The following is a 25,010-nucleotide window of genomic DNA, read 5'->3' on the forward strand; positions in this document are numbered from 1 at the left end:
CTAGTGATGTTTTGAGTTGGCTCACAGAAGCGTGACAGAGGAGATCGGGCCTGTCATTCTGCGGTGGACACACAGATGAGTATGAAGATGAGCTCCCTCTCTCGCTTTCTCTGACTCGCTCCTGCACTTTCTATGAATATCACTTATCTGGCCTTTGCTTCTTCTCCTCCGAGCTTCATAATCGGATCCGAACACTTTGCAATTGCTCCCGACAGTGCTGCACTACCTGCTCTCTTTTGCTGAGCGTAAAAAAACTGTGACATATGCTATTTGACTCTTCTAAAGCTACCCAGTAAAAGCCAACTGACTTTGAATGGATTCAAGTGGCGCACACAGATGTTCAATGATGTTCAGTCCTCAGATGTTCAATGTTTTATTCCCCTTAAGTTACTCAACCGCAGTAGCCTGTTGGCATATTTAGAGGAGAGAGCATAAACTGTCACAAGGCATATCCTCAGCGGGAAAGCTCCAGTTTTTATCTGCATTTTCTCCCAAAACTGTCTCGCCAGTAAGATCATCTTGGCAGTGAAATCATCTTTATCTCAGGGACAACAATGGAGTCTAGATGCTTTTTAGTACTGCCCCGAAAAGGATATTTTTGCTGTTTCAATCCTCAGCACATGAATGTATTTATAGCTGCACTTGTGACAGTATCTCATAACGACAGCAGCGAGCCCTTCTGCACTGAGGAAGTGGACCGCAGAACAACTTTTACTTCTTGTTTTTTCATCTAAATAATCCATCTAAATCAATCTCATCAATCTTAACTTCCAATGAGCCAGGGTTAACTGTCATTTACAGACATTACAAACAGACTAATGGCTAAAACCAGTCTAACAGGAGCATGTCAAAGAACGTGTGCGTGTGTATGTGTGTGTGACAGCTCGGTGACAAGGCCATAAATGAGTTCATGACTCTTAATCTGAACCTTGTTATAGAGGACTTTGATACCTTTCCAAGACAATTACCATAGCTTTGACAGCAATATTGATCATTACATTGATGAAATCATAAATCACCTATAGGTAGCAAAGATACGTTATCTCATAATGACGCAGAAGCACAGATCTACACAGCTCGTGGCTGCATAGCAGACCTTGGCTTTTGTAGCCAAAGCTCAATGTCAGCTATTATTCCCATTAAGCAAAAGAGTATGTGCCATGATGATGTTAAAGACACTTAACATAATCACCGTTATTTAATACATTAACGGCACTTTTAAAAAGAAAGTTACAAAGTGATTCACAATCAAGGGAGATGAATGACTGACATTATTAATTTATTTCATCATTATTCATGCCTTTATTAGAGTCAACAGTAGAAAGATGACAGAAAAATAGGAGAGAGAGAGAGAGAGAGAGAGATGGGGAATGATACACAACAAAAGTCCCCAGCCTTGACTTAAAATGGGGATGTTGTGTTTTATGGTCAGTGCCTATACTTTCTGACTTCCCTACTCCGTCTGTGACTCTCAGCCCATCGCCCTTTTATTCCTACCGAAGACGTAAATCTGTAAAAAGCTGGTTACAAACGTATACTTTGTGTATACTTTATGAGTTACATGAAATGGATGTGAACAAACGTGCAGGTTTGTTTGTGATTTTCACCCAGCATGGTGATGTTTGTTAGCCTGAGAACTAGATGAATCTGCTGAGCTCATTTTCCAGCTTTTGTTTGCTCTGGCAAATGCGTCTGGCCACCCCTTCATTCGAACTGAATACCGGAAAACGAAAATGAACTGAGAGGTTCCGAATTAGTCTGGGGATGTCAGGCTAGAGATTTGTTACTAGAATGTCGCTGCACCAACGGTGGACCAGCACTAAATAACTACTTATTTTTATATTACTGGTTTTGTCATTGTTGTTGCTCCTACTGTTATTCTGTCCTTCTTTAGCATTTCTACTTTATTTGTGACAGGGACTGCTAGAGAGAGACAAGAGGGGAGGACGACATGCATAAAAGGGCCTCAGGCTGGAATCGAACCCAGGCCACTGTTGTAAGGACACCCTTCTCAGAAGAAACTCTTGAAGGGGCCTTTTGTGAATTGAGCGACTGCCCATCGACATGCCTGTTCACATGTTCCATGTTCTTGAAGGGACGGCCACAACGTGCTTTACATTTAGAAAGTTAAAGGTTGGCCTTTTTAGTCATTTGAGGTTTTGTTTAGCTCAGTATCCCTATGTAAATAAACAACATACCAATGACATTTAAAAAACATCCTTGGAACGATTATTGACCTGACTTGAGAGCTTTCATCCCTGCAATCCTGGGTTTTCATTGACAGTGTGGTGACAAGATCTTAGACCTTTATACAGTTTAATGAAAAGATCAGACATTGCACAGCTAACATTTTATTTCATCTGTGATTGCTAAAGGATAAAGAATTTGAGTCAACACATCCAAATCATGGTTTTAATTGGCCTAAAAATCATTTATTGTCCCCAGCCGATTTTTAAACTCCTGTGCTATTACCATCAAGCTGTGCCCCGGATAGCCTCGTACAGCTGATCATGCACTGTATATCTATCCTCATGAAAATTGCAGTGATTTCAAAATGTCACACAGCACGTTTCCATTTATGGCACTTGGAATAATTGACCGTCGCAGGCCCCTATTGGGACCCCCTGCCCTGTTGCCATAGAGATTCTCATATGTAACTCAGCAAGGTTGAAGTTCACAAATTAAATCAACAGTTCTCTCAAGTGGGATTTTTATGCCAGAATAACTATATAAGTAGTTTTTGAAACTTAACTCTGTATGTTAAAGTATCTGCTCACGTATAATTACTGCAGCCCTCTGTCGCCGTACACTTTTGATTTGTGCCTGAAACACTGAGTGAGAAACAAAAGTCAAAGGCAGCTCGTAGAGAGAAGAGCAATCTTGTGAGCTTTACGTTTACGTTACACTACAACCAGAAGTTTACCTGTGAAGTTTTCTAAGTTTGTGTAGGACGTTATCCACCAAAAACAAACAAACAGTTATACGCCCAGAAATGCAAGCATTTCTAGACTGGAAATGTCCTTTATTATGTTTGTAATTCAGATATATTACATTTTCTTTCCTTTGTCTCAATCTTGTGTGACTGTTGCAGCCATAGGAGGACAGGCGTAACAAGTTTGAATTGCTAAAGTTCTCGCAACTTTAACTAATTTCATTTTGGTGTTTAGCTAATTTCATGAAAAACTAAAAAGAAATAGTTTGACATTTTGGGAAATATGCTTCCTTTCTTGCTGAGAGTTAGATGTGAATGTCAACAACACTCTCATATTTGTCAGTTAAACATTAAGGCTAAAACCTTAACACAGTAACATCAAATGTCCACACAAATGTGTGGTTGTTGTATAGAATAAACAGATATATCACATGAGCTTTAGAGGTGCTGGTATGCAGATTTTTAGACAGAGCCAGGCTAGCTGTTTCCCCCTTTTTGTCAGTCTTTATGATGCTGTCACCATCTGCTGTCTGTAGCTTCATGTTTATCATGCTTTTAGACATAAAAGTGGTATAAACCTGTTCTTTTTTTTTATTCATACTCCATATTTGTATGCTTATAATTTGTATCATTTGTGTGGTATTGATGTTCTCATCTAACTCTTAGAAAGCAAAACAAAATATTTCTTTAAAGCTTTTAACACCAAAGTTAAAAACACCCTGGATATGTTTTTATGTGATATAATGACCAAAGCTCACCTGCAGGAATGATCCCTATGTGTAGAGAACACGGCACCAACTCAGCATCTGGTTGGTTCTGGTCCACACCACTGTCTGTTTGGGTCCTGGTGACCAACCCATGCAAGATCTCACTGAACATCCCATCTCCACCCACACACACCACCCTGGACAGACAGATGATACAAAAGACAAACCATTTATACACAAGTTTGACATGGATTCTGTGTTGAGGATAGTGCCACATAATGAGGTCAACTACATGTAAATGTGTTTGCAATGAAACACAGATTTATGAGGAAAAAAAGCTACATAGCCAAAAAACCTTCACAATAACACAACTGGGCAGCAGATGTAACTCGAAAAACCCTTCAATAAATGAGAAAATCATGCTGTGCCACCGAGCATTACACCTTTTTAAAGTCTATATCAAAACCTTACAGAAATGGACCTATAAATAATATGAACTGCAGAGTAAGGGCATAATGGACTCTAACCCTGCTCTGCTGGACGGAATATCTGATGAATAGAAGCTGGAGACAGTGGGGCACTCAGCAGGAAAAACCTTTCATGTTATTGATGCCCTTCATATTCGATCAGCTGCATTTTACTCTTACATACTCCCTTTACTCAGCTGCAGCATCATGAACAATTTGTGTTGATAACATAAACCTATGTGACCTATCTGAGTGATTTATAGATTATTAATTTTAGTTATTGTAGGTGGTTCTAGGGAACAGAATCAGCTACATGCAAACAAATATTTAAAAAATATTAAAATTAATAAAATGAATTGACTGTCTAAAGCATTAGAGTAGACATATAGGGTAAAGTCGAAGATTGATTTTATGGGGCGTCCTGGTAGCTCACCTGGTGCCCCATGTACCAAGGCTGAGTCCTTGCAGCGGCAGACATGGGTTCGGCTCCGACCTGTCATCGCCCCTCTCTTCCCCTTTGCTGTCACTCTACAACTGTCTCCATCAATTAAAGGCAATAAAAGCCCCCCCCAAAATAAACAAATTTAAAAGAAGGAAAGGAAAGAACTATTTGAAAGGACATTTTGTGTGGCTACAGGGACTGTAAATCCTACATCCTATATCCTTCCATTTCATTGTGGAGCACCACCTGCTACCTTAAGATGAAATATTTCAAAAGCATCATCTCAGTTTCAATTTTATGCAGGTGGCTCTACTTGTTTTTGATTCAAATGATATCATGCAACTGGGACTGCAACACAAGGTCTGTGTTATAGAAGTTGTAATTTAGGAAACGATATCTTGTACAGACATTCATGGTTCCCAGATTATCAATACTGATCACCTCTTTTCCTTCTTGTGTTACCAAGAGGTTTACATTTGTTGTTTTGCTTGGAATGTCTCAACAACTATAGGACTGATTACCATGACATTTGGTACACACATCCACGTTTCCTTAAATTTGTCTAGCGTCATTATCGGGTGAGAATTTTACCTTAATCCGAGTATTCAGAAAGTGGCAATCCTATCGGCCTCAGCTGTACTTTGTATTAAATGCTAATTGACATTGTTAGCATGCTAACAAGCTAAACTAAAATGGTGAACATGGTAAACATTATACCTGCTCAACATCATCATGTTAGTATCTTTATTTTGAGCATGTAAGCATGCTGACAGCACTGCTCAAAATACAGCCTCAAAGAGCATAGCATGGCCATTATACTCTTGTTGTGATTTTACTGCATTTGTGATTTAACTTCATCTATTAATTTGCTAAAATAGCATATCTTGGTTTGTGTATTATTATTTTTTTTTTTACTATTATTATTAGTGAACTTTATTTGGAGCCACACTAAAATATGAGGTTGAAGTAAAAAGTCTCAACAAAACAGAAAGGATCCTGTCTGTCCGTCAATATCAGTAAACCAGCATGTTTACTGATATTGATCTGCCACATTTTGGGATATCCTGATCTAAATAGAGTAACACTGATCAAAATTCACAAAAGGAAATTCAAAAGAAATCCAACTTTGTACAAGAAAATGCAGGACAACATCTGTCATCACGATGACACCGGCTGTTAAGAATGAGAAATGACGGCGGTTTGTCTCTGTGATTACAGTTTGACAACACAGATTACAGGGCCTCATAACAAGCACCTAATATGCAATAGCTCATGGGAGAGTCTCTCAATGGCATTGTTACAACATGAACAGACGAGTCAACTTCATGTCACAGTGGAGAACCAATGTTGAAAGCCTGAAAGCAGCAGCTACCTAGCTTGAGTACTCACCCGTCATATTTATCTAGATTGGCCTCTGTTTTCAAGTGGTCTCTGGCATGATTGGCCCGCTCTGTAACTATGGAAACAAATGAAACGGCGAGCATTAGTACAAGTTCAGTGAAAGGGAATCTACAGACAAAATAACTAGACTCTTTGTGGCTTGACTACTGGCAACAAGCAAGCTATTACTGGCATTTTGAAATACAAGACAAGGAAAATTACTGCACTTTTGAAACATTCACGGCAACCTGTCGTGCAGATTAATGTTCAGAAAAAGCAAAGTCACAGTGGCACAAAACAACCTAATTCAACTATTGTATATTAGCCCGCAAAATGAGCCCTGGGCCCACACAAACAAAAACAATATTTCAACAGTAAATCTGTTTACCAGGCTTATAATATCAAGACAAATACAATCCTGCAACTTATAGCAGCTGTAGGAAGCCCGGAGTGAATAGTATTCACTCTGATGGACCATCAATACCCCAGACTATGTGTAGCTGTAGCAAACACTTATTGAATAATAGATGTGTTTGGATACCTAAGCTTATCAACTATCACAGCTTCCATTAAGGTGGTGGCGTGATTAATGGCACTATAAGCCAAATCATATCCTTGCAAGCCTCTTCGGTCCCTGCGAGAAGCCACAGCGGCAGTGGAGATCTATATGGCGACCATCGAGGCTCATTTTTTATTTAAATGTTAAAAAACACTACTGATAGGGACCCACCAATCACGTCCGCTGAAATGCAGGCACGGCGAAACAGTGGAGCCACCTTCTGCTTGTAAATACGCTTCCCGCGTCGCTTTCCCCCGTAGGGATTGATGTACACCAGAAGGCTCTTCGGTCGGTTGGCTGCAAAGTGAGGAAGGGGTATGAGATAGTCATTAAAAAGGCTCAGTGTTTACCTTTTTTATAAATGTGTAACTGGCAGCAGCTTGATGAAGTTTTCATTAACCAGAGACCTTTCTCAAAATGCTCAGTCAAATTGACTGGTGCCCAAAACACGCAGCTCAAGAAATAAATGGTGTGTCTACTGACTATGGGAGGAGTGTGAAGCAATTCAGGGGTGCTGCATCATTCAGTGATAAACCAACAAAGTGCTGCGATGGAGAATACTAAATGGCTTGTTTATTGCTGTTGTGGAAGACTGTGTTTAGGACAACAAACTGAGATACAGCAGCTGTTCGAATTGAAAATGAATGGATTGGGATCAAGTGTTAAATGAGCACAAAGAAATATAGGGTGCAATATTGTTTGGCAATAAGACAAAAGTTCCATTAGATTACATAAATGGATTGTCAATGGGTGATGGAAAGGTGTACTGTGGCGGAGACTAACACTATTGAACACACTAAGGCTTCATCTTCACAATGAATGTAGTTAATTTTCTTGAATTGATTCATCCTGCCAGGCAAATTGAGGCCAAGTAGACCATTTCAAATGGGTTAAACCTATCTTACACTCTAATTTCCACATGCTACATACATACTAAATCTTGTAGAACCACTTTGCAATCATATTCTAAGTGTAAAACACTGTGTTTTGCACCCAACTACGTCAAAAATGTAATAAAGCTCAATACGTTGTGACCGATGGCGTAATAATATTTTTATGATGATGTAATATGTTAATATATCATTGGAAAACCTATTAAATTCCTTACATCTGCAGGTTTATCATTCTTCCCCCTAATGTATGATGTAAACATTTTGATGGATGATGTGCTGTTATTAGAGCACATCTGGACAGTAAGCCAGTTACAGACTGACAGTCTCTAAGCAATGTTACAGACATCATCTTCATGCTTCACGTCTAGGGCAGCCAAAGGGCATTTTTATAGACAATAGACTCTTTTAATGTGTGAAATACAACCATTTATATGTTTTATCAGACTGTTGTGGCTACATCCATTCTGTATGTCTGTGCCTGTGTCTAGAAGAGAAATGCAGGAGGGTAACCTCTATGGTAGGTTTGCCTCTGGGCTCTCCCGAGGATACTGATACTACTGAAGAGAATGACATTTCTTTTTACAATAATGCACACTTTCTATACAGTCTGGTTGAAGGGTAGAGAAGCTCATTCAGCAATATCTCTTGAATAATAACTTTGTAAATTGTAAGGAATGTACTTAAATTGTTGTAATTTAAATGCTATTTTATACTTCTAGTCTACTACATGTTGGAACTTTGACCAATCTTACTGTGAGGACGGCTTGGTTTCATTATGCTAACCAGCATGTGGAGTTATGAATATGGCAATATGACATTAATATAGCTTAAACCTTTAATGATTTGCTCAAACATTTGATGAAGCTGGTGATATTTAGTTGTAAAGGTTATGTGTATTCTAAATAATCTTTTCTACATGAAAGTGAAATAAAAGACTAAATTCCAAAAAAACAGACCTCTCAACCATTTGCTTTGAAACAGAAATCTGAACTGAATAACAATAACCTAATCCCTCTTATTACAGGTTCCTGGTCTTTGTGATATGAATCTGTAAACTGTTAACTTATTTCTATTATTCCCTATTGGTTTGCCTCAAACACTGTTGATGTAGCCCACAATAAAAGCATCTGTTAAGGAATTTCAGCATGTGAAGTTACTGGAGGCAGTGTCATGTAGGTATAGTGAGTGAAGAGAAAAGTTGAGGTTATCCGTGGGCGCGACATTACAGTAACTTATGTTACATATTGTTTCGTGGTATCCCATTTAAGTAGTCCATAAACAACTCAGAAAAAGGATTGCATTGTATATCCCATGTGCACATTGCTGTCAGCGATTTCTGATAAATGTTAAAATTGCCTGAAAGCTGGTTCCCTCCATGCAGAACTATACTGTACAGCATCTTCCAGTCCACTCTCCCCATTAAAAAACAAAACAAAAACTAGTCTTAATGTTCGACATGTACCAAACATTCCCAGAATGTCCCTATGGGAGACAGTGTGTGTAATTCCCAGTATCAGCTTTATCAAGGGTGCTTCTTTCGCGTAACCAATATACTACTGATTGCACTTTTCTTATGGGCCATTATTGCCCTTTGGCTCTGTGCAGTGCAGACTGTATGTACTCTAATTATACATGTATTTGTGGAAGGACTCACTGAGCATGTGGCACTTTTATGGCACTTAGTCAATAAATGTATTCTGATTATGTTCTGATTATGTTCAAAGTACATACAGAACATCATTAAACAGCACGTACCGAGTAATGACAGTTGCTCATTGATAACTTGGATCCACTGTTGGCAGAGTCCCTGATTGGCACACTGGAAGGTGACATCACTACACCGCCACTGCTGCTGCCTTGTCCTTCTGACATAGGAAACTGGAGAGAAACAAAGCAGAAGGAAGAAAACGAGTGTGAGAAAAAGAAAAAAAAACATGCCTTGCCATTATGATTGTTTCTTTGTGTCATAGGTGTTCTCAGAGGTAATGTGAGAATGGAAAAAAAGTATCAGCAAAAGAAAGATGGTATCATCAAAACACAGAATTCCTCATCTGATTTCATGTGATAACACCAAATGTGCTAAATAAAGACTAACCTTCCCAGATAAGAATCACTGTGAAACACCCATCATAGTTTGTGACCTATAATAGTATTTTTGGGCTGTAGGTCATGTATTTTTACGTCAGCAGACAGGTATTTGTCCATTTATTAATTTTGCAGCGAGTACATACAGTACTACATGGCTACCACACAGACTTGGCCTGAGAATTAACCCAGGCTTTATGCTTACCAGCCAGAGATGAGAGATCAGTCAGATATGTGAATGAGTAAAGAAATGAGGGCATGTTGGAAAAGAAGTAGTAGTCGGTTAAGTAAAACACAGCTCTGCTGATAGTCAGACAAAAAATAGAAATGGAGTCACTAAATATCCTTCTAGGGAACATTACTGAAATATTTACATTAAGGACCAAAAATTCACTCACTAAGCACTTTGACAGCAGATTCACTCACTAAGCATTTCAAAGTCAAATTATCGCACTAAGCATTCTTTTCATCTGATAGAAAAGTTAACTTTCCAGGCAAGTTCTTCAGTCCAAATCGCTTACAGTACCTCGTACTTACAGTGGGGCAGGCAGGGAGACGTTCGGAGTGGGTGTAAAATCATCCTTTAATAAGTTACATAATCGGGATGTAAGTGATGGAACGTGTCTTTGAAGCCAAAGTTTCCACAGATTGTGGGAATGCAAGTCGAGTCAGGCTTGACACACTCTAATGCCAGTAAAAGCTCACATTAGTGAGGTAATTTTTAACATTTCCTGTGATAAATAATGTAAATCCGATCTTGTTTGGATATAATCTAATGGCTCAAAATTAAGCATTAGCCCATAAGTCACTGGCATGCTGCCATCTTAGACCCAGTAAGCTAAGCTGTGAGGGGCTCTCTTGTTAATGCATTACTTTCAGACTGTGGAGCTGTCTACAGGCTTATTTCTAGTGTCAGATAACTTCTGATTGGTGGAGTTCAACACAAGCTCTTGGCACACTTACCTAAAATGTAACTGTGATGTGGCTTTAACCTACTACAGTAAAATGAAAGTGACAGTGATGAAAACTGCCTTCAGGCATTGTTTTTAGAAGGAACAAAAGACACTGCATCTGTTTTCCTAAAGGAGCACTTCAGCGATGAAATACTGCACTTCTATAAAGATGGAGGACGTGTGAAAGACAAGTAAAAAAAGAATGATAAAAGCTGAAATATAATATAATGTCTTTTAGTCCCTTACATGGGTCAAGCGGCAAAAGTTACTTCCCATGATGCAGCTGGTCGTTATCTCCTCCATAGACATACGCAGAAGATATTATACATCTGTTTTCAGAGGCTGAGTAGTACTCACTGTAACAAGTAGACTGACTTTGACATGTAAAATCAGTGGAACGTCCTATAAGTGTGTGTATCAGTGTAGTTATACCTGTGAATGCATGGGGATACAGCGTGGAGAGCTGCTTTGCTTTTTTCTGTCTCCTCTCGGTGTCCGTGTTGTCTTGGCCATCATCTTCCATCTTGTGGACAGCCACTATCTCACACACCTGGACAGCATGGCTGTGTGCTGGAGAGACACAAAGAAATTAATATTTTACTCCACTGCATTACACAATAACCAAAGCATGATGCACTTTTGCTAACACAGTCTGTATAATAAATTCTTACATGTACATGGAGACACAATGATAAGCAAAGCAACTGTGGAATTGACTATAAGAAGTATTGGCAAATTGCGCTGTTCACAAAAGCATTCATCATTTTGTTAAGATCATTAAAGCTGCAATGGGTCACATGGCAATGTGTAATGTGAAAGGGGTCACTCAGAGAGACAAATCCACAAAGAATTATCACCTGACTCTGCAGTTCCCTAAGCTCCACAAAGCTTGTTTCAGATCATTGATTTGGTTTTATGGCCCACAACTTTACTGTTTATTGTTTAGGTTCAGTCTCGAGGCTCTCATCAGCCTAATTTCCAGATGTAACTGGCAGCCGTTTTAGTGAAAAAGCTCAGATACGCTTCCTGCCCAACACCAAATGGCACACAGACAAAGTTAGTCACATGCTGATAAAGAGCCAACCAAAACAGAGCTAAAAGTAGAGTGAATATCGGAGTAATATTAATTAAATGACACTTGCACTGTGTAACAAGTTGGCCTCACTTTAAAGGTGATAATATGGCAGTGTTGTGTTTGGAGCTTGTTTCCGCATGCCCTCAAGAAGCTAAAAAATGATTAGGGGAAGGTTTAAGAAAGTTTAGGTCCTATTAAACATCAGCTTCAGTTACAAAGGTATCTTGTGTTAAGATGACCTTAGAATGGCAGCCTATCATTGATTTAACAAACAGTAAAATCAATGGGAGAAATAACACCGCCATATCCCGAGAGAGCTGGTGAGTGTTTGGGAAGGAACTGCATCTTCTTGTTCTTCTTTCCCACGGGAATGGGATTCAAGCTGCCAGTTTAAAATGACTTTGGGATGAAAGACTTTGGCAGTGTTTGAATGGTCTGTTCATTAACAGAATTTGTCAAGTATGGTGTGATCTGGTACCTCCTGGCAGTGAAGAGATGGGGTGGGTCGCTGCCTTAAAGAGCTGCTAAGTGACATCAAAGAATTTAATAGGTATTAATTTACTAGAGAGATTAGAAAATTAAAGGGAATTGTCGGTAAATGTTTTTTTTTCTTCCACATCTAAACTCTTAAGTGAGGAAAAGTTTGTCCTACTATGAAACAGAGGGTGAATACAGATGAAGGCAATAAAATCATCAAAGAACACCTTACATACTCAAGATATGGACTGTAAAAACTCAATTCTAGGATGGCGATGCTATAGTATGATATAGCTTTCCCTCGTGAACCATTTCTATATTTAAATCCAGAAATCCTGAGCATTCGAGCACAAAAGATACCTACGTTGCTAATGGAAAACAAATTCAAAAGTGCACTTTGTACTAGGAAAGGACAATATTACTTGCAATGAGTTTAACTGACCTCTTCAACTGCATCACATACAGACATTCCAGTCTCTCCTACAAATGTATTCAGCTGATATGGTGAAATGGATGGGAGGGAGGCATGACATATTATTTCTCTCCTGGGAGTCTGAGGGAATAGGATTTCATTTCCTTCTCAAATAAAAATGATGCGCCATGCAGGCATGAATAACTTTATGGCCATCGATATTCACACTTTGACAAATAGGAAGAGTTATGGCCATGTGGGTAATGGCTTTATTTCAGGGAAAAAAAAAATAAAAATGAGGAGTTTCATTCCAACTATATGAAAAATGGCATCTAGTGCTCTGCCAAAGTGATTGTTGGTGTTGAATTAAAATATGTAATGGAAATACTGAAAGTTATTGTGACTTATAGATTCCATCCATTTTCTAAACAGCTCATCCTGTTAAGTCATGTAACAGTACACACAAGTAATATCTAGAGTTTTCAATTCACCTCACCGAGGGTGGAAATAAAAAAAAACCCCAGTACTGTAACTCTGAGGTTCTGGGTCACCAGCTCTGTTAAAGGTGCCTTTAAGAACCTCCAAAGCCTTCACACCCATACACCATATCTTCAGTAGAACACATTTAGAAATAGAAAATAAGACAAAACATTGTGTTTTGACAAGCAGCCAGCCTATTCTTTAGAAGTATTAACTTGCCATGTACAGTTAGCTTATCATTAGCCCCGGTGACTGCACGCAGCACAACTGAAGTCCTCACAGTGAAGCTGCTTAAACTCGAACTCTATACAAAACCCTGGTGATTCTTGAACAGTGGCTAACGTTAGCAAGCCAGCTATGAAGACACAACATGTAAAAAAGATACATTTGGAGTTGTCGGGAGTCTCATTCCTCCACTTTTGGTAGCCCAGTTTCTTTGTTAAGCTAACATGTACTGGACCAGTCTTTCCAAACTGACCTTCCATCAAACTCCTGATAAAAATGCAAAAAAGTCGACCCCCAAGCTCAATATATTGGGTAATCATATCACTGTAATGCGTTACAATGTATGTATTATTGCCTTTAACTGTTCGTAGGCAATAAAATGTAGCTTTGCTTAATCTATTAGAGTGAAGAGATTTGTGCTATAGCATTATAGCCCATTATAGCCCTAACCCTGGTATGACCAGTAGCTTATAGTGGCTAAGGTTAGCTAAGGTTAGCAACCTTCAGATAGATATTTTATATATACATACATATATACATATACTTTTGGACTTGTCATATTATGAAAAGCACAGGGCTTTCTAATAACATTAACAATAGCTCCGGTTCTATTCAGGTGTCCCAGTAAGCCATGCAAGTGTGACAGGGAACTAGGATAAGCAGTACCAGGACCATGAAGCTCATTCGGCTAAACACAACTAACGTGACGGTGCTTTTCCTACTGCCATATGTCAAAAAGTCTCATTATTGACAATGAGATTTAGGTAAATATATATCACACAGACCAACTACTGTGGATGTTTACAGTGGGTTTTAAGGGAGTATCTTACACAAACAGATCATTGGGGAAGTTCATGCTTTAAGATGTTGATTTAAGCACACCTTTTACGCACCTGCATGACATTTTGAAAAGTAAAACCCAGCCGGGAGATATTACTTTTACTGATGTTTCTGTTGGGCAACATGATATACTGATACAGACTTATCACTGAGATGTGCTGACAAAATGGACACAGTGTATTGAGGAGGATGGTCTAACATGTCAAAAATCATTTCATGCAAGTGTATACAGATAAGCAAAAGCAGATTATCTTAAGTGTTATGTGTTGATAGTGGCAATTATAGTTGTAGTGAACCCAAGATTACAACACATTATATTAGATTTGAGATAATTCAACAAGAAATCTTGCATTTGCTGTTTATTTCATATCTGAGCACCAAACTTGTACCCGAATTGTGCCAAAACACTCAGTGGAATATATTAGAATATCTTATCTTGTATCTTACATATTTACATGTCTGTTATCTTAAGCTCTCCGGTTTACGATGAACAAAATGAAAAATGCATGAAATATTTTCTCAATGTTAGCGTGGTAGGCAAATCTACTTCTGTCAAGGACAAAAAGCCCACATTCATCATTGAGTCAGCACAGGCGGCGTCTCCAGTCAGGTCTGTCCTTTGAACAACTTGGCCAAATTAACCCCGGAAACAAGCTCAAAGCCAACAATCCCAGTGAACTGTGTTAGGGAAGAAACTGGAAACAATAGCTGACATTCCCACATTCTAACACTGCTCCAATAACCCTGCCCCACACACACACACACACACACTCACACACTCACACACTCACACACACACACACACACACACACACACACACACACACTCATACTCATACTAATACTAATACTCATACTCATACTCATACAGGCATAAACATACACACAAGCTCAGATATGCACACACAAGTACACAATAATCCCACACATAGCCACACACAAATTCCCTACTTTTTAGCTCAGTGCAGTCCCTAAGCTACATGCTAAGCCCTTGGCCATACAAGGCAGATCCTCTCTGCTCTGCTCTGACATACTTTTCTTTGTGCTTGAAAAGAATCTTAGCACTGGTAGTCAGGCATTGTGTGTGCTGCCTATTCATACCACAGGGCTCAGTGAGTTAGTGTGAGCCGGAGAGGTCTGCTACCTGCGAAAAAGTCAGCTTTTTAGGAACTGGGGAGAAAAAGGGTTATTTTCTAATGTCTGGAGCTTCCTCTGCACTTGGAAGAAAGTGTTCAAATGTTTGTTTTGTTGCTGCAAAGCTAAGATGAAACCTAAGAACACTGATAAAGAGAACTGGTGTCATTTAGGGTAACGTAAAAGTCTATGTCTAGCTTCCATTTCTGCAATCATTTTTGAATGAGTAGCAATTATGCATTTAGCTTTTTTTTTAATCATTTACTTGTTTTTCATTACTGTAAGAATTCAAAGTCTGTGGCTTGGTACTTCACATTACTGCTGCTTCAGCTATCAGTCTAAGTTAAGGAAGACGGGCGCCAGCATCTCCAATCTGGCAACCCAGATTTATAGCACAAAATTAAAAACAAACATTAATATTGATGCTTCAACAATATTGAAGGCATAAGTGATTAAATTAGTGTGACCTCAAGTGTGGCACTTTGTGTTTGTGTTACTGACTCATGATTCCTAGCCGAGCCCAGTGTAAACACTTGAAATTGCCAGGAGATATTGATATCACTGTTTTCATTTTAAGTCACAGCCGAGTTCTTTATGCAAGTTTTGAATGAAAGATTAATCTCTGACGTATTGTTTATAAAGACGTAGGCTGAACGTGACTCCTGCTGGCGTGGTATTTTAACGCCTGAGGCCGCGTTGGCAGTATCAATGTGCTAATTTACTTATAATTGTAATCATAAAACTACTCCGTTACCGCTTTACAGCAGTGCAATGTTGCATAAGGTAGGCAGAGGAGAAGTACTGTCAGCAGTTTGGAGATATTTTAAGCAACTTTTACAACAACATTTAATTTGTGACAGTCAGAAAGTGAGGAACATCTGATGGAAATAAAACATTGTTGTTAGAACTGTAATGGTATAATTAAGTACTCATATCAGTATTCGGTATCAGCAGGTATCCTTGTGAAATAAAGTGGTATCAGTGCATCCCAACCAATAACTATCAAATGAACTATTAATATCCATTAAAGAGGGTTATCTTACATACAAGCTGGTTACCTACAGTAACCAGTATGATGTATGCCAAATGTGTGGCTACAGCCAGCAGCTGGTTAGCTTAGCATATAGACTGAAAAAAAACCAACAAACTCCGTCACAGCACCCAACCAAGATATAGTTTTGCATACTCTAAAACCACAATCTGCTGTTTTTACACTTCATATTTGACATGAATTAGACAAACAAGATGTTAGTACTAATTATTAAGCTTTACAGTTGCTAGTAGGTTAATTTTGTTTTTGACAGAACCAAGGCTAGCTGTTTTCCCTTTTCCAGAAAGTGAATAAGTGCATTCCTAAAATGTCAACTATTCCTATAACATTACAACCTTTGTACCTCTGGACTGAGATCCATTTGGTTCTAATGTTTATCGTTGTGAAATTCACAAAATAATTGTCCAACATCTGTATTAGATGCATTTTGGCACACGACTGTAAACAACATGACCCTCTCACATGAGGAAACTGAAACCTGAACTGAAACCTGGCAAGGTAAGTCCAAGTTCAGAGACACAATCACGTGAAATGAGGACAAGGAGCAACCCAAACAATGATTCGCTAACCCTGGCATGTGAAACTCTATCAATGTGCAAGACAGGGAATGGAGCTCAAATTTTGGCAATGGCAGTCCGTTCCTTTGCCCCGAGTGTGAATGTAATCCCTAACTCTGGCATTGTTAGGGCCTTTCTCTACTGAGCCAGAAACATCCAAGTCCTCAGGGCTCAGGGTGCTACTGGTTTCCATTCTAACCACATGAGATGGATTAACACCTGCGATGCGCCGTTGTAATCTGTTAAAGGGCCAGGACCAGTGTGCAGATTGTGAATTTTATCGCACATGATTGTACACACCAGTGGTTCCCATTCTTTTTGGCATGTGACTCCTTAAATTTAGGTTTGCATTATGTCAACAGACTGTGACCAGTTTAACCAAAGAGATTATTTCAGTGTCTCATCGAGGTGTATGATCTGGGAGACCCTGCCGTCTGCCAGAGAGCAGCCTATGCTAGTGTAGTGGTTTGCTTAAGTGTGTCATATTATGAGAAGAGCATAGACGTAAAGTTTAAAATCAATGAAGTGGCCCTTTAACTACCTAGAAGGCTAAAAATCCAGCAGTACTCGAGGAGGATAGAGAGCCACTGGTGTTTGCAATAATTGTATCCTATGATAATAGAAGGAAGAGGATCTTTGTGTTAACATAATGGAGCTTAAGAGGTCAGTTAAATTCAGCCCTTTTGGTAGAAATACTATCCACCATGTAATTCAAGAGCATGGTTCATAAGCTCTTGTTCACTCTGGCAGACACGCACACTCAGGAAAAGGTGGAGCCAAATTGTAACTTTTGGTGTACAAAAGGTTGTAGATTGGGGGGAACCTTATATGGTATGGATATGGTACCCTTCTTGCAAGGCAGGGGTAGACATTTTTGTATCTTTGCCTTTCATACTTTTAAAAGTACTACTATGTCCCCCAAGTGATAAACAATCCAACTGTTTTGTTAAACAGATACCTCACAGGCTTCCTACCACTGTATTTTGGTACACTGAAATTTATTTGGACTTCTTTGTGAAATGTTAGGCTCTGGAGGGTTTCAAGAGATAGTGTCTACTTGTAGGGTAAGTTGGGGAAGTACTGCAGCTGGTGGGCTTATGCTATCTAGACAGGGATGAGCTGGCGCTAGTAAGTCATGACAGCTGGTTCTCTGTACACAAGATTGTTGGCAAAACCGTGCTAACCTATTGAAAACCTTCCACCTCTCTTCACGCTGCCTCGTATCACTCTGCTAAGCTTCTCCCACCAAGCCCACAAGTTCAAACGTCAGCAGAAGGAGTCGCTTGCCCTGCCAAAACAAGAAGAACCTCTGAAATGACCTGGGATTGCCCTAAGTCTCCCATCACAAGCTAGAGTTTCTAAAACCTGAAAACAGAGCCAAGAGTAGGTGCAGGAGTTACAGTTTCACTCAGACAAGTATAATGTGCTGAGAGGTTATTATGGAATTTTTGTCCAGCTAAGAGAGAGAAACAAGGTTGATTGAACGGTCAGTCAACAAACTTGTTAGCTCTGTTGCTAACAGGACAATAAATTCACACAGTTAATTCAAAAGGCGTATTTGTTCTTGTTTATGTCCTATATCTTGGATCAGGCTCAAGGGTCAGGGCTGTCAAGCTTGCTTTTTGGTTGAGGTTCAAACGTGCGTGTCAAATTTCCCCAAAGCTGAACTCGACATGAAAAATGTGTCTGCACACAATTCGGCCATTTTAAATGCTGGTGTGAATGTGCCTTTGTGGAGTCTAGCCGGAAGCACCCCTGCTGAGGGTCAGTCTCTGTGGTGGTGGGTTCCCCTGTTACAATGTGTTAACAGCACCTTAAGTTCAGACTAAATTGGAACAAACTTGGGACACTATTTTGAACCTTTATGGTAGGTACCTGCGCCTATTATGACTGATCTAGGAAGAATGTTTTGATTAGATTCATGTTCCCGCTTATCCTGCTTCCTTATAACTGGGTGGCATCCCACCTGACAGGATTTCACTGAAAATACTGGTTTGCACCTCATTACCATTTCTGCATTCCTCGTCACACCCTCAACGTTTCGCACATTGGTGTTGAAGAAACCCCAGACGATCTCTCAGCCCATATGTAAAATGAGGAAGCGTGTGATAGATTGGGAGATGATCTTACAGTATTTGATTTTAACTCAGTATATCCTATATATTCATGTGTGTGTGCACAAGAGATTTTGTGTTTGTGTATATGTCTCTGACAGCACAGCACCGGGCCTCACCTTCCTTTAGTTCTGTGACAACAAGCTGTCATCATATTCATATTCTGCTGTTGTTCTCTGCACCTCTCCCTTTACACAGTGGATCAGTATGTAATCCCTTTATTGTTACTGTGGTTTGGCACTGACAATGTGTTAGAGGACCAGCCAGCACAAGCTTAAAGAAAAGCTTGCGTTCTTAGCTGTTTCCACACTATTTATGTTGGGTTTTTTTTGTCATTCCTGTTTTGCTTTTACAAATTGCATTCCAAGTGACATGCAACACGGGTGCAAGAGAGGGGATAAGATTTAACTGAGAGTGTGAAACTGATAAAACTGTTAATGTGGGGTGATGCAACCTAATGCTTAAACTTAAACTATTTTGCCCCGTGTTGGATATTTGTTGTATGCAAGTGTTGTGCTGCAATATTTCATTATCAAACAAGGTGGATGCCCTACCATGGGGAGGGTAGTTGTGCACTTCTTTGTCACTCAACCACATCATTCAGGTCACTGATTCATTGTGTAATTAGCTTTAGAGGTCCTACTCTTTACTCCTATTGACCCATGCCGCAGGTAAATAAACACAATCAATGTAATGAAAGGGCCTGTATTGCTGCCAGTAATGCGGTAGAAACCACAGTTTACCCAATCTCCAGCTGTCGTTTTCTGGCAGTGTTTATTCCTCTGTATCTCTCTCCCTCCCTCTGCAGCCGTCTCTCAATGTACAGACAGGACTGTGCATTGAGCACCAGCTTTAGATTACAAAGCGCAGATCTGCCTGGGTACACATGGCAGTGAGCTGTCAAACAAGACGTGGATTTCTCCCAGGCACAATGGGTTTGTAAAGCCAATGCTTAGGCAAACAGATGGAGAGGAAAGGACAGCAAAGGTGGAAGCTATAACAGGAGAACGGTCACTAGGGGTACAGTGATACTGCTAATTTACTAGCAATGCCAAAAGCACCAGTCAGTACAAGTTATTATTTTCAATATAAAATGCAAACTAACACTTTTTTGTAACCCTGTAACACAAAATGCACTGGATTTCAGTTTTCATGTGCTGCTAGCCACTCTAGCAGCATGGCAATGTCAGTTTGAGTAAAATATCTCAGCAAATGTTAGATAAATTGTAATTTAATTTGCTACAAACTTTCATAGTCACTAGAGGATGGCCCCAATGACTTTGGTGATGCCCTGACTTATCCCCCAGTGCCACCATGAGGTTGACGTTTTAGTTTTTTTAGTCAAATGTCAACTATTCATGGTCCCCAGGGGATGAAGCTCAATGACTTTGTGGATCTCCTGACTTTTCAACTAGAACTACCAAAGGGTCAAAATGTTAACTTATTCTGTGAAATATCTCTATAGCTACAGGATGGATAGGCACAACAATTTATCCAGACATTCATGGTCCCCAGACAATGAATCTCAGTTGGTTGCTTAAGGCACCTTTAAACTAATACTCGTGTTCCTCACAGGATGAATTATATAAATCATCGGGTCAAAATTTAAATTTGCCTATACTTTGGTTTAAGACTATGTGGCTGCAAAGCTAATGACATTCCAATCAGCTTTGTCTGTACTTTATGCTTGGTGCTAAATAGCAAATGTTAGCATGCTAACAGGCTAAACTAACTGATGCTTAGAATTCAGCTGCCAACCCTAACCTCACAGAGCTGCTAGCATGGCAGTAGTCTTCTTTTTCTAAAAACCTTTGAGACTTGCTTTAGTTCTGTGAGCGCCTGATGCACAAAGTGGTGTAGCTTTGTTTAGCTTCTTTACTTGTGGATTTTGCTATCAGATTTTATTACAGAGGAAATTCTGTGATGCTGATACCCTATTTCAGCCTGATTTCCAATACTTCCCATATTTCTATAAGTCAATCCCTGACGGTAACGCGTTGGATCTGTATCCAGCTCTGCCATATGGGAAAGCAAATATCTAAAACCCCCCTCTGGCCACGAGAGATATCCAGGCTTAGAGGGCCTGAGGAAGTACTACTCGCTAAGCATAGTGATTTGGAGGAAAGGGGAGACGCTCTCTAAAGCATATGCCATGATTTATTCTAGATTTTCCTCCAAGATGGGATCGTGCGTTGTATCAGAGGAGTGACTCAGGCATTATGTGGACATAAGATTTGCTCTAGGCTCAGAGGCCATGCCATCTCAGTGATTGGATTTTGTTTGTGTGTCTGTGAGAGTGAATCTGTGTGCAAACAAATAACAATCCTGGCTAGGATACCCTGTCTTGTTCTCTACTCAGCACATCTGACTGACGGATGCTCTGATTCGACCAAATCCACTCAAATGTCAAGCAGTTAGGTCCACTATTGTTGTCTGAAGCATCAAGATCAGAGTGATGTTTACCACTCATAACAATTCCTCTTGGCATTTATGGCACTTGTGCATCAGGTTGAAATATATTAGGCAAAGAAAATGGAGAATACGAGCAGAAGAAGACCTGTCAAATTTGAGTCACGCTGCATGATTTTCTGCTATCAGCTGGGATTAACTTTTTCTGTCTTCTCAGTGCTGCTGCAGATTCGCTGATTTTTCTTAACTTTCTAAATGTTACTTGATAGAAAATGTTTGATTTGTACCAACTAACATGTCACCGTCTATCTATTATATTTCCCCTGATATCCCAGCTTGTCACATTTTTATTTCATATTTTCAATAAACTGAATTGGGAAAAGTTGTAAGCGACAAAGAAAAATAATCCTACTCCTGACAGATTTAATTTGCATTACTTCTGCTGTCGCAGGCCCTTAACCTGTGACCATGCAGTTAAGTATTGAAACACCACACAACCCTGCCAACTCCAGAATAAATATCTCAAGGACATTTCACCAATTAGTCTCAGACAGCTACTAAATTGTACAGCCTCTTATGTACGGTAAACTCACAGAGAAAGAACTGCACGCAGAGGGAAGTGTGGAATGTGCATCTGCAGTCCATGATGTCATTTAACAACATGAAAAACACGAGTCCAGAAATAGAACATATTTTGCTTTTGGGGGCGGCTGAACAGCTCACCTGGTAGAGCTGGCACCCCATGTACAAAGGCTGAGCAGCTACAATGGATCAGATCCGACCTGTGGCCCTTTCAACCCTTCTCTCTCTACCCCCTGTCGGGTCTATCTTCAGCTGTCCTATAAAAGGAAAAAAGCACCTTTGGTAGGTGCAAAGACATTAGGGAAAATTCCTGCAGTCTTCTAGTCACTGATTAACTAGACTATATTGCTTACTAATGATAACCAAGCTCCACTCAAAGACTGGATAAGATAAATAAATATATTTATACGCTGGTGACCTGCTCTTGTCACAATGACCATGTGGGGGGGGGGATTCTGATGTAGCCGTGTTGAACATGGACTCAATAAATGAAAGTCTTTATGGGCATTTATTATAGGGCGCTTGATACCACTTCCAGGAAGGTCAATGGCCAGGTTTTAAACAGAAGTGTGCAGCGCTGGCTGTAATCACTCTACTTGATGCGGTACAGTAATTGCAGACCAGCGAACTCATCTAGATGAACAAACATTAGCCTCGGGAGGTTATAAGGACGCCTGGATTAAGTGGAAGTTGTCTGACGCAAGGGATGGAAAGGACCGAAATTTGGAGCAATGCTGACAACCACAGTTATCGTAAAGAGAATTTAAGTTACAGACCATTAAATCCAGTGCATGCTGGGATTCCAGCTCACTGTGACCCTGAGGGGTATTGCACAAAAGTAGAATAAAGAAATCCAGGATAATTGAGCAAGCGCGGCATGACCTAGTCTGCTCGCGCATCCTGGCTTAATTGGTTGCACGTTTGCCGATGAAAAGGCGTGGCTATGTTAAGCCAGGTGTGGATAGTCGGGATAAGTGCGTGTTCACAGCATACTGAAATAGACCTCGCGATCGCTCACAGAATCACCATCGCCATAAACCATCAGAATGGATAAGAGGCGCGCTTCATATTTCACGGCCGCTGAACAACAGCTCCTGATGGAGTTCTATGAAGAGGTGAAAGATATAAGAAAAAAAGGCAATACCAATGCCATAATTAAAGAAAGAGAGAAAGCCTGGTAGACAACAGCGGACCGGCTTAATGCTTAAGTAGTCCAAAACTGGACAATTAATAAACAGTGCTCCACTGGAACTGTCATAATTAGGCTACAATTAAAAGGACTAAAGGAGTTACTTTAAGTCCACTAATCAACTGTTGTACACTTTGCTTTAAATGTGGCAGGTAGAGGTGCATGTTACTTAAATGTAGAGTATGATTAAGTGCAAACAATTCATAAAGAACAAACTTGTCTGGCCATAAAAAGACCTGGCAGCGAGTTACATTAAAAATGTTAAAGTTAAATACAAGACCATTTTGAAGGCTGGTAAGTGACTATAAAGTAGATAACAGTGAACAAATGAGGTGAATAGATTAGGTGTCTGCTGACATGTTGAATGTCTGTATGATTGTAGCAGTTAAAAAAAAAGCCCATAGAACTGGCACAGGGGGCGGCCCACCAAGCCAGGATATGTGCGGCAAATGGTTCCTTTATTGAGGTTCTCTGCATCCCCAACAGAATAAAGGAAGCTCCCACTTGCAAAACATCTCAATGTAACACACACCATCTGTGGTACAGTGAGAGCATGGCTTCCTGCCGTCTGGTGCTGTATTTTTGGACCCAGCAGCCTACATAAATATCTTAGTCCATCACCTGAGAATCTGTATCTCTCAATGAGACAGTCATCTCCAACGGCCGATGGGTCTGACCTGTCACTGAAGACTCTTTCATGACTAAATGCTCGTCTGTGAATGGGAGTTGGATAGATAGATAGATAGATAGATAGATAGATAGATAGATAGATAGAGATAAAGCTTTTTTTGTCAAAATGTGTCGAATATATTCCATATTACCTCACTCTAAACATAATCAAGCAAGCCCAATGTTGTCAGGTCGCTAGCTAGCTCACTTAGATAGGCAGCAGTTACACCTGGAAGTTAGCAGGTGTCCACAAACAATAAGCAACATATTTGGAGAATATTCTGCTTATCAAACTCTCCTGGATAAACTAAAACTTTAGAGTGACCAAACTGAAAACAAGGTTAATTTTTAGCTCCTTTAAAAAAAAGACATTTTGTTAATTATTAAAGCTCACTGGGGCAGACACCCCCCCCTTTGTGAATGAGTTAATATAATGAATGCTGCTTTCTGGGTGACATATTAAATAACATTCAACCCGCTACTAGTGTTTGCTTGTTAGAAACACAGCTTTTCTTATTATCTCTGACTGAAGACACACCTGTGTGACCTGCTCTTGTCAGTGTACAGACCTCCACCACAGTAGCAGCACGACCCGGCTGTGTCTCCCCCAACATGTGCATGATCCTGATAAGGAGTGCGGAGTGGCAAGACAGCTGTTTCTGACTTTACTATGCATGGGGGGGACGATGGTTGCCATTTACTAGAGGGAAATATAGGTTTAAATACAACAACGTTGTTCAATTTATATATATTCCTGTGATGTTTTGGCCTTTTAGGATTTTTGTTTAAATATTCTATATGTTTCTTAAGTTTCAAGACATGAAACAAAAGCTGACACAGCAGTCAAACTCATTCAACCTCTCTGTGTTAGGACTTACCTGTTTCAGAAAGGCTGCTGCTTCCAGAGCTTCGTTTCTTGCTCTTCTCAGTTTCCTTCCACGCCAAAACACTGCGATTTAGAACAACTTCTACCTGTCTGTGCTTCTCGAAAAGCCTCGATGACAGCAATCTGCTTTGATTGTCCATTTCGTCGCACAGTCGTGTCATTGGTTGCGCTGTCGTCCGGTCATTCCTCATCCCAACTTTGTTACGGCCCGCGTTACAAAGCGCGCTGAGCGTCTGGACTGTGTGGAGGCAGTGAGCCGGTCGGTCCGAACTCCCAGCTGAGGACTACAAACCCAAGATCGTGTGTGAAGAAAGATGATTCACTTCACGGTGGAAATGAAACTGGCCTACTTTTCATCCTGGGCTGTCCCGCAACAAGCAAACAACGGAGATAATAGGCTTCATATAAATGAGATGTCTGCATTTATGAGGCAGAGCTGATCAGTATTATGCAACCTGAAAATGAATTACTGTCATTGAAAAGCTGTTTTTT

General features: G+C 40.0%; 1 protein-coding gene across 2 annotated transcripts in view; it reads right to left on the bottom strand.

Annotated features, from left to right (window-relative positions):
* cerk (ceramide kinase) overlaps positions 1–24,810 on the bottom strand; it is a 39,317-nt gene extending 14,507 nt beyond the window's left edge. Inside the window, exons 1-6 of one of the 2 annotated variants that reach the window (XM_051391872.1) lie at positions 24,511–24,810; positions 10,851–10,988; positions 9,136–9,258; positions 6,659–6,784; positions 5,938–6,004; positions 3,691–3,836 (exon numbers count right to left, since the gene is read on the bottom strand). In XM_051391872.1, coding sequence (XP_051247832.1) covers positions 3,691–3,836; positions 5,938–6,004; positions 6,659–6,784; positions 9,136–9,258; positions 10,851–10,988; positions 24,511–24,709 — 799 coding nt within the window. In that variant the 5' untranslated portion in view covers positions 24,710–24,810. Of the gene's footprint in view, positions 1–3,690; positions 3,837–5,937; positions 6,005–6,658; positions 6,785–9,135; positions 9,259–10,850; positions 10,989–21,915; positions 21,999–24,510 lie in introns of those variants that run through there. The other variant, XM_051391873.1, reaches the window with a different exon arrangement.
* Positions 24,811–25,010: the final 200 nt, after the last annotated feature.

The sequence above is a fragment of the Dicentrarchus labrax genome, unplaced genomic scaffold (assembly GCF_905237075.1).
Source record: "Dicentrarchus labrax unplaced genomic scaffold, dlabrax2021, whole genome shotgun sequence".
Taxonomy (NCBI): Eukaryota; Metazoa; Chordata; class Actinopteri; family Moronidae; genus Dicentrarchus; species Dicentrarchus labrax.